Source organism: Lactuca virosa, chromosome 1 (genome assembly GCF_052849685.1).
Source record: "Lactuca virosa cultivar CGN04683 chromosome 1, Lactuca_virosa_CGN04683_v6, whole genome shotgun sequence".
NCBI lineage: Eukaryota > Viridiplantae > Streptophyta > Magnoliopsida > Asterales > Asteraceae > Lactuca > Lactuca virosa.
The window spans coordinates 239140613-239152061 of record NC_136426.1 but is presented as its reverse complement, the minus strand read 5'-3'; the positions used below and the strand labels follow the sequence as shown (position 1 = coordinate 239152061).

At 37.9% G+C, this 11449-nt stretch overlaps 1 protein-coding gene across 1 annotated transcript; it reads left to right on the top strand.

Annotated features, from left to right (window-relative positions):
* Positions 1-9239: 9239 nt before the first annotated feature.
* On the top strand, positions 9240-9680 carry LOC145128387 (uncharacterized). Its single transcript, XM_079063192.1, has one exon. It carries the CDS (start codon positions 9240-9242, stop codon positions 9678-9680), a length of 441 nt encoding a protein of 146 aa, XP_078919318.1.
* Positions 9681-11449: the final 1769 nt, after the last annotated feature.

Here is an 11449-nt window from a genome sequence, read left to right as displayed (position 1 = left end):
AAATCAAACGATCTTTTCAGGCCATTCATTTAGAAAAATCTTTCTGGAGTTGGAAAAGATATTTATCAAACATGACCTAACTCCTATCTCCATAACTCCATCACATTAAACCACTAATGTTTTATTTGTAACTCCCACTCCATAACTCCATCAAATTAAACCATGTAACTCCCACTCCATAACATTAAACCATCTCCATGCACACACATCTTGCCATGTCGCCTGCCATGTCACCCCTCCATGTGGCGAGCAACAACTCATCATCTGTAGAGCCCAAATCATCCGTGCATGCATCAAAACCTTAATACAATTATTATTATTTTTTGGAAAGGGAACTTCCCTAACGAGGGTTTTCGGGCCGGCTTTCGCGCACCGACTAATCCCCCGCTGCAAACATGAGGCTTTGCCTCATGCCCTGGAGTCACTGCAGGCGAACCTCCATGGCCACAAGGGCTGAGTAGTGCCAGGATTTGAACATGGGTCAATAGGTTATCCACCATATCTTCCACATGCCTTACCAAGTCACCACAACCCAAGTGGTTTACAATTATTATTACTTAAGAAGGTTAAAGGTATACCGAATACTTACCGTTAAAATTTTATGCAAAATGTATATCTGTAGTATGACAAGCATTTTATAAATAGGAAAACGGTTTTTGCAAATTCATTTTAGGTATTGGGGTTTGTCTAGTTATAAACTAAGACTTGTAAGCGATGGTAAGTTCAAATAAGTTGTATATTAGGTAGTCTCATTCTAGGGTAAAATATGAGATTAAAGTAGAGTGTAGCAGTCCTCATCTTTCTAGATAGCCCGAAATGGTGGGTTTGTATTAGACAACCAGTTAGGTATGTCTGGTCATCTAGTAGAGTAAGATGACAACACTTGATTATTCTAGACAGTCTTGTGATCTATGTTTCAAGTGTGGACTTATAACCCACAGACGTAGATGAAATGTCCTTATAAATACGAATCCGCTGATATAAAGAATGTCGAGAACAAAGCTCGTATGAAGGAGATATGAATTTCATAAAGTCTTTTACATTGTATTCCTTTTAGACTATAAAATGAATACAGAATGCGAATTAGCTATTGAGGTCTAAAGAAAAGTTGTACTCCTCGTCGATATGAAGCCGATGAAATAAATAACGTCGAATACGAAGCTCGTATGCAAAAGTTACAATTATCCAAATATAAAAAAATTGCAGGTTCCAATCCAACACCCTTGTCGACACGAAGATATTTTCGGTGATTAGTAAAATTCTTTAATACCTTATAGAATCACATATTACACCCTTACACTTTTAAAAACTTTTCATTTCTTACCTTACGTAGCTCCAATTAATTATAAAAGAATATTTACAAGTAAAATAAAGTATAAATTACACACACACACAGATATATATATATATATATATATATATATATATATATATATATATATATATATAGACACACACACACACACATATATATAGTCATTAGAAAGGTATCGATGATACGGTCGATATAATACTAATATTGAATACTTTAGATAACACTTTAGTAAAAGTTTCAATAAATCTATTAAAATAATTATTACAAAGTGTTGCTTAGTCGTTTAAGTAATTATAAGGGAACTTATTGAAAATTCTTTTATTATGAATAAGAGGCTCTAGCCTCTCATATTTCTTACACCAAGTCCCTTTTAAGAGTCTTTCTCTTCTCACCCTCGAGCATTTCGGTCCCTTGTGATTCGAATTATCGTTCTGTAGTTTTAGTATCGTAAGTAGAGCGCTAAACGCTAGAGGAATCTTTTCAAAAGAAATATTCAATGATGAATGTCTGTCCACAGATTTATAAGTTTTCTCTTGACAATCACGTAAGGTCAGTTAGACTTTCTATGCTTGTTAAGTGTAATTCTATTTGTGTTAAACATCGTTGTTATGAGCCTATAAATAAGATTCATCAGTAATTCCAGTTATAATACTTATTGATCCACTTATGGGCATGATGTTTAGGCAAGATCTTAGTGAGGTGTTTAAAGTGGATTTTCCAAACCGTATACTTATATACCAAACAGATTCTACCTCCAATATGATATTATCTGGTTATTCCTTATTTGATAGAACTTGGTATTCATTGAGATTAATGAAGAATCCAGAAATAGTTAATATAACCTTATAAATACGAACATATACTAAGACTTGGTAATATTCGTATTTAGGTCGTTCAAAAGGGAAAGACGAAAGTGTTAGGAGAAGAGCTAACCTAACGCAACTCTTCCACCTTTAACCAAGTGAGTGCATAGTTACTTTTAAGAGCATGATTTTTATAAAAAGTATCCATTACTTAAAATATTAAATATATACTGAAAGCTTGTTATTTGTATTCTATGTTGATAATATACTTTATATGTGAGTTAAATGCTTATTATCTGGATTACATGTTAAATGTATATTTGGTAATACTACATAACATACATTGTGCGAGCAAGGTATAATTATATATGTGCTAAAGTATTTTGGTAACATTACGTGAAAACCTTAATACAAATATTATTACTTAAAAAGATAAAACGTATACCGAATACCTACCGTTGGAATTTTGTGCAAAATGTATATCTGTAGTATGATAATTATTTTATAAACAAGAAAAAAGTTTTTACAAATTCATTTCAGGTATTGGGGTTTGTCTAATTATAAACTAAGACTTGTAAGGGATGATTAGTTCAAATAAGTTGGATATTATGTAGTGTCATTTTGGGGTAAGATGTGAGATTAAAGTAGAGTTTCGTAGTCCTTCTATTTCTAGACAGCCAAAAATGGTGGGTCTATATTAGACAACCAGTTAGGTATGTATGGTCATCTACTAGAGTAAGATGACAACACTTGATTATTCTAGACAGTCTTGTAAATTACGATGCTGGTGTGGACTTATAACCTACAGACGAAGATGAAATAGGATACCATATTCATCAAATACTCTTATTCTTGGGTTTTCTTTTTGACTTACTCCGGACAAGGAATCCCCTAGTTGTGTAGTAAAACCATTTCTCTAAACGATTGATCAGGTAAGGTAATTCTTCCTGATGATTGTGGATTAGGATTTGTGAGAATCAATTGGGTTGTGTATGTATGGGTGTAGTAACTTATATATATCTTCGTTGGATTACATATATATAATATTTGGTAATAGTTAGTTTTGCAGGTTTGGTAATTATGGGTTATTATCATTATAATATTGTGAGATTAAAAACCCTTTGTGTATCACTAGGTTTTCCAAAACCTGACCCACTCAAACTATATGCATCACATGTAAAATGGCTAATGCTCCTAGAACTTGATTTAGATGTCGAGTGATTGAGAGACAACCTGAAATAGTGTTCAAGACGTTAGGTCTTTACGCTTTAACTTATTTTGTGTATTGATTATGACATCATTAGGAATTTTGTATTTTGAAACAACATCTTTACTCATAGATATTTTAATAAAACGAGACAGTTTCTGCAAAATGTATTATTGTACTGGGATTTTCGACAAACAAAGATAATATGTGTTTTGGTCGAAAAATGAACAATCAATAATCAACCAAATTGTATGAGAGGTTTTGATGTTCGAGTTAAAACAAGTATGAAATGGTAGATAAGATGACACAATGGTTTACAAGGAAAGCCCTTGATCCTTGCTTCCGACACAAAAACTTGGGAGGTGATAATGATCACCTTCCTTAATGATTTTACTGATGTAAAATGTTAATTACAGAGATGAATATGTAAATGCCAATACAAGTATCATAGATGAGCTAATAGTGTGTCTAATGTGTGTAATACAAGTGTTATTTATAATCTAAACTAAACAACAAGAAGTCCGATATTCATGGGATCCTCTGAGATCAGCATAGGAACGTTGTTTGACTTGGTATTCCGGGTCTTAAGCTTAGTTGAGATGATTCTATATTGAGAATAAGTCTTTCATTAACTAATTCAGCACACATGTCAATAAGAAATTAGATTATAATGGTTGTAAGTGTTTGTAAATATTAACGATAATAATCGGGATCCTGAGATGTGTTTAAAGATCCTGAGCCTATAGAAATATTAAGGATCCTGAATATGATTTAAAGATCCCGGAGCTACTTCGAGATCCTCATGTCTAAGGATCCTCGATCCTCAGGATCCTGAATATACTCCAAGGTCTTGACTAATAGTTTTTATTATTTATAATGGCAATATGTTCATTTGTCTTTCTCACATGTGCATAAATAACTAGTCAAAGTCACATTCTCGATGTATAGTCGTCACAACCATGCAAAAGAACAGGAGGACCAAGTCAAGCAAACGACTATAAGTAATCTCGAAGGATCCCGGAATTTTCAGATTTCTAGTTGTTAGGTTTTGACTATATAAAACACTTGTATTCATCACACTACACACGATACTTGGCAGAATACTATCACTTGTACTCATACCCATTCTATTTTCTCTGTAGTCATTCATTTCAATCAATAAAAACATCAAGGCAGGTGATCATTATCACCTCCCAAGGTTTTATGTCGGAGATCCTAGCAAGGATCAAGGGCTTTCCTTGTAAACGATTTGTATTTATTTGATCTACATTACATATTTGCTTTATACTGAACATCACAGCCTCTCATACAATTTGGTCTATCTTAGTTCAATTATTTTTTGACCAAAACAATTTGGCGCCCACCGTGGGGCCGTGGTGTTCAAAATACCTCATAAAATCATGTCTACTCAATCGACTCTCTCCTCCTTCTCGATTCCTCCCCTTTCCTCTAAAAATATTCCACCACCACCGGTTGGAGCTCCCAAGAAACTCTCTGAAACTCCGAAGAAGAACACCTCTCCGGTCACTCCGGGACTCCATGATCCTCCTGTGTTGATTTCCAACAACGAAATCTTTTCTATGATGAAGAGACTGGAGCGACAGGTCGCCCAAAAGCAGGAGGATAACAGGACGATTCTCAAGGAAGTGGAGAGAATGAGGAAAAAAATTCCATAGGCCTCAAGAGGCAGCGCCCTCGGTCTTGCAACCCAAGATCCTGAACTTTGACAACCTAGGATCTTCAGCAATCCGTTGCGAGATTCAGGATCCTAACGAAACCTTTGTTACTCCCAATAACAGGGATCATGGTAACTCTATCAATAATAATAATTTTACAACTAACTTAATGGATCTTGACACAGGTTTAAGCCCGATCATGGCTAAGAAGCTACAACAACTAAGACAGATGATATAAGGCGTACCCGAAGTAGTTCAACCGGTACCAGAAGTATCCCCCACAATTCACATGATCTTTAGATTCATTACAGTGATAGCTGATACTGAAGTAGCAAAACCCTTCCAAACCCCCAACATGAAGCCCTACGACGCAACTACAGATCCTGAGAAGCATGTGACACAATATAGGAAGAGGATGGAGATTATTCCCATCCCCACTCACGTGAAAGAAGCCTGCCGGTGAAAGGGCTTTGGTTCCACCCTCACAGGATCCTCTCTAAAATGGATCCTTAACGTTCATCCTTATTCGATCACATCATTTGCTCATTTTATCAATTTTATTTAACAACCAATTTTCTTGTAGCAGAACATTCGAGAAGATCACTAGCGATCTTTATCGAGTGGTTCAGGAACCTAAGGAATCCCTTAGGAATTTTGTGAACATGTTCGGCAGGGAAGATCTGAGTATACCCAACATCGATATGGAAACTACAGTCGAAGTCTTCAAAATGGGCTTAAAGAAGGATTATCCCTTCTACGAATATCTCGTAATGACCCCATGCAGGAGAATAGACGAAGTTAGGAGAAGGGCGTTGAGATTCATCAGGCTCGAAGAAGACAAGGAGATCCAAAAAAGGAGAAACCCACCAAGCTCTTATGATCACCTCAATAGGAAGGCGAACTCCTCGGCCTAAAGATCCTATAAGTCAAAGCCTTACTCCAAACCCGACCATCACATGGTTAATGCCCTTGAAAATGAGGGGGAGGAAGAGGATTTCCCTAAAATGACTGACTATTGTTTTTCTGTGGACATTTCAGGTGTGATCTTTGCCATGCAAGATCTTGGACAAAGCTAGATGGCCAAGGAAAGGAGAAAAATCCACTGCTTGGAAGGACAAGTCCAAATGGTGTGCATATTATGAGGACTTTGGTCACGTCACGGAGGATTGCATAGCTCCCAGAAAGGAAATCAGCTATCTCCTGGGCAAAGGATACCTCAAAGAAATCCTTGGGAGAAGAAAGGAAGAATCAAAAGAAAAAGACCAGGATCCTCAGAAGATCCTTGAAAGAACAGGATCCCCCCCCGGATGACGCCAAGGTGATCAATATGATCTATGGAGGATCTGACATTTGCAGGCTCTCCTACTCTGCGGAAAAAGGCACGCCAAAGTATCCAAAACGGAGAAGGAAAATGGACCATAGAAAAACACAACGATCACTAACCAAAAGGAGATCACCTTAGACGAAGCGGATAGACATGACATCCAGGATCCTCACCATGACGGATTAGTGATTACTCTGTACACCGTTAACCATTTTGTCAGAAGGATCCTCATCAACGGAGGATCCTCAGTGAACATCATACTCCTAGACGCTTTAAAAAGAATGAACATTCTGGAGACTGAGATAGTTGCAAGATCCTCAGTACTAATCGGCTTCAGCGGAGAAACTAAGCACACCATCGGCAAGATAAAGTTACCAATCTACATAGAGGGGGTAAATTATGTACAATGTTTTTGTGTGATTGACACATTATCCTCTAATAATGTCATATTAGGTAGACCATGGATCCATGAAATGAAGTCCGTTCCATCGACCTATCATCAATGCGTAAAGATGCCCACCCCATAGGGGACAGTGAAGATCATAGGAGACCAAAAAGAATCCAAGGAATGCTACAAGACCTCGATGAAGTCCTCAACAATACCACGACAAACATAACAATTAAGGCAGGGGGCACGATGCGTACTGGAAGAAAGAGAGCATGACATAAAAGAAGTGCCCCTGAACCTTGAGGATCTTGAAGCCAAAGTTCTCATAGGATCCTTAATGCCTGAACAAATCGAACATGATCTCATAAAGTTCCTTAAGGCTACAAGCAAAATGTTTGCGTGGAAACATGAGGACATGACATGTATTGACAAAAACACAATAACTCATAAACTAAAAATTGACCCATCTTTCAGGCCAACACACCAAAAGAGAAGGAAATTTACACTCGAAAGAAACCAAGTTGTACAAGAAGAAGTAGAAAAACTTCTCAAAACTGGCATGATCAAGGAGGTGAAGTCCCCAAGATGGCTAGCTAATTTTGTCGTGATACAAGAAAACGGTAAATGGAGAGTGTGTGTGGACTATACGGATCTTAACAAGTCATGTCCCAAGGATCATTTCCCTTTACCACACATTGACTCCATGATAGACGCAACAACGGGCCAAGAGGACACAACGTTCATAACCCCAGCAGGTATTTATTGTTACACTTCTATGCCAATTGGTCTTAAAAATGCAGGAGCAACATACCAAAGATTGGTGAACAAGATGTTCAAGGAGAAATTGGGGGACATGATGGAGATATGTATCGATGACATGGTAGTCAAATCCAAAAAAGCTGAGGATCATCTCAAGGATCTCGAGGAAGCCTTTGACATCCTATACCAGTATAACATGAAACTGAATCCCTCCAAGTGCCACTTTGGGATGAGATCGGGTAAATTCCTAGGATACATGGTTACTAAAAGAGGAATCGAAGCAAGCTCGGAACAAATCAAGGCCATCCTAGATCCAAAGTCACCAGCCTCGACAAAGGATATTCAAAGATTAAGAAGGAGAGTGACAGCTCTAAACAGGTTCATCTCAAGATCCTCAGAAAGATGCAAGCCTTTCTACGACATCTTGAAGAAGAACAAAAGATTTGAGTGGATCTAGGAACATGAAGATGCTTTCCAAGAACTTAAAAAATATTTAAGCTCACCGCCTCTATTGGTAAAACCGGTAGATGAGGAGCCACTCCTTCTTTACCTCTCAGTATCCTTAAATACGGTAAGCACTGTACTAGCCAAGGATCTCGTAAGGAACCAACATCCCATATACTATGTAAGTATAAGTCTCCTAGATCCTGTGACTAGGTATTCTCACCTTGAAAATCTCATACTTGCATTGGTAACAACTTCTACTAAATTAAGACATTATTTTGAAACACACCTTATAATCGTAAGAACTAACTATCCAATTAAGAATGTTATGAGAAAACCAGAAATGTGTGGAAGAATGAGAAATGGTCTGTGAAGCTAAGCACGTATGACATAAAGTACGATCAAGATCCGCCATAAAGTCCCAAGCATTGACAGATTTTGTGGCTGACTTTAGTGATGATCTAAGAGCTGAAGTTAAAATAGAATCCAAACAACTGCTAAAAGAGGAAAAGATGGGAAAATGGATACTATTCATAAATGGAGCATCGAACCAAAGAGGAACTGGCTTGGGAATCATACTTAAATCGCCACAGGGGGACATCCTACCCCAGGCAATTAGTTGTGAATTCAATGCAACCAACAACGCAGCAGAATATGAGGCGCTAATCATGGGACTACAGTTAGCCAATGATCTTCAAATCAAGGATCTTCAGGTATTCGTCGATTCTCTACTACCAACTAACCATTTTAATGGATCCTATGCAATGAAAGGAGAAAAGATAGCTTTATATCTCCAAAATCTCAAAAACCTAGCCTCAAAATTAGAAACAATCAGCCTAAACCAGGTTCCTAGAGAAGACAATGTTGAACCAGATGCTCTAGCCAATCTAGGATCTTCCTTACGGATCCCGCTGGAAACCAGGATCACTATAATCCACATATTAGTCTCGACAATAGAGGATCCCGACGCAACAGTCCAACTTCAGGATCCTTACTTAACTTCAGGATCCTGGATCCAAACAATCATGGAATACCTCCAAAATGGCATGATCCCTGAGGAAGAGAAAAGCCAGTATGATACTCAGGTGTTTAGAAGATCACAAAGCTGCAGAGGTCCTGAAGGACATCCAAAAAGGGGACTGCAGCAACTACACTGGGGGCAGATTCTTATGTTCCAAAGCATTAAGGACATGATACTACTAGCCAACAATGAAGAAATACTCATTCCTCCATGTACAAAAATGCGACGCTTGTCAAAGACATAGTAACATCCTGCACCAACCTGCAGAACCTCTACATCCTATCATTTCTTCTTGGCCATTCATGAAATGGGGAATGGATAAAGTAGGAAAACTGCCAGTAACCCCTGGAGGAAAAGTCTTGATGCTAGTGATGACTGACTATTTCTCAAAGTGGATAGAAGATGAAGCCTACGTGCAAGTAAGAGACAAAGAGGTAGTCTCATTCATCAAACGTAACATCTTGACCAGGTTCGGGATCCATGTTGAAATTATATGCGACAATGGATCCCAATTCATAAGCAAAAGAACGAGGGATTGTTGCACAAGTTGGGGAATCAAGATGGCGATGTCTACTCCTGTCCACCCTCAAGCCAACGGCCAAGAAGAGTCCAGGAACAAAATTATAGTAAACAACTTGAAGAAGAGGTTGAATGAGAAGAAAGGAAAATGGGCAGAAGAGCTTCCTTTCGTATTATGGGAAGATAGAACCACTTCCAAGATAGCTACTGGTGAAACCCCTTAACAAGTTCCGTATTGCTGCTCATCAACAAAGGATCACCAGAGCATATAATAAAAACGTACTGATCAGGAGATTCCATATAAGAGACTTGGTACTAAGAAAAACTATCCAAAATACCAAGGATCCTAGTGTAGGTAAACTAGCTCCTAAATGGGAGGGGCCATACCTCATAGATGTTGAAGAAGGTAAGGGGGCATATTGGTTAGGCACCTTATATGGAGATATCTTACCAAGATCCTGGAATGTGATACATCTCAAAGCTTATTTTATGTAGGTAAGGTCAGTCATTTCTTGATACACTCAAGGTACGCATGCTATATATCATTTATCCTCAATTTTTCATTATTTATTTTCTTCAAATATCTTTACTAACTTAAGAATCGGAGGGGCGTTAGCAAAGCTAACGCACACCCTTGGCTAACATTTGTTGCATACAGAGATCGAAGGATCATGACGCTCAAGGATCCTAACCCCTAAGGATCCTGACGATAAAGGATCATGATGCTTGTGGATCCTAATCTATAAGGATCCTGAGTTACAAGGATCTTAAATAGGTGAGCTTTCAAGGATCCTGGTACCCAAGGGACCACTAAGAGTCCCATGACTAAAGACATCCAACGAACCACGATACGAATATCCCAAGAATAGAGACTAATCATCTCTTCCACGAATGAGGGTACTTAATCCCCTCTAAGGTTTAAAGAGTTAATTACCTCTTTCACACGAGTTAAGGTTTATACACCTCGCTTGGACGCACACTATCTATCTATGGGATGTAAATAAGGGGATTATTTCACGCTTCAGTGACTTGGCAACCCTCTTGTTTATGAACATGGGTTAAGATCCTAGAGTTTGAATCTAAGGTTAATAACATTTACATGTTATCTCAAGTTGGGATCTTCCCCAGAAAATTCCTAAGGTTTATAACATACGATTTGGGATTTTCCTCGACAAGTCGTTAAGGATTATAATTTGGGATTTTCCGAAAAAAGCTTGCTGAGAAGTCATGACATGAGTTCAAGATGGGATCTTCCCCAGGAAATGAATAAGATTCATGGCGTTATGATACGAAGTCTTTCCTCAAGCGAAAAGCTAACTGATATTTGACGAATGAGGATCCTTCCCAACAAGCTTCTAAAGTAAAGATCCCTTCAAGCACCAAGGTCATATGAAGACAAGGAGTTCATAACTTCAAACTTTTCCTAAGATCACCACATTTCATCTATCCTTATTTTTGAAAAACTCTAAGTAAAGTTTGAGGATCCAAAACTTTTTAGGATCCTAAACAAAGATTATTTGGTTACCATAATTTAAGTCTTTGAGTTTAAAAGGGTTACTTATAATTTACTAAGAGATTTTTTAGGATTGTTTGCAGTAACTAATTTCTTCAGGATCCTAGTGATCTATGGATCCCAGTATCATAAACAATTATGCAGGATGATCAAAAGAAAGATATGAAAAGAAAATACAATCATTGTATTAAAAAAAGGGGTTGTGCACCAATCCAACAAAATATTAATTGTTCTACATACCAAATACACAAAAAGTTATTTAAACTAATCTGTGCATGCATAGACCTTAGCCTGGTCATCATCGACTGCGTCTTTCTTCTCCCCTCCTCCGGTCAGCTGCAGTACATGATCCTGATTTGCGGTAGCAGACTTGCCAGTCAACTTGGCCAGTGCCTCGTGCCAACGGTCCACATCTCAGGAACTTGCATTCTCCATATCCTCCGTAAGACGGATCTTGGCCTCCCAAACAACCATTGCAGC

What these genes read in the sequence shown, in the direction of transcription:
- LOC145128387 (XM_079063192.1), top strand. Translation starts at nt 9,240, where the DNA reads ATGAAATGGGGAATGGATAAAGTAGGAAAACTGCCAGTAACCCCTGGA.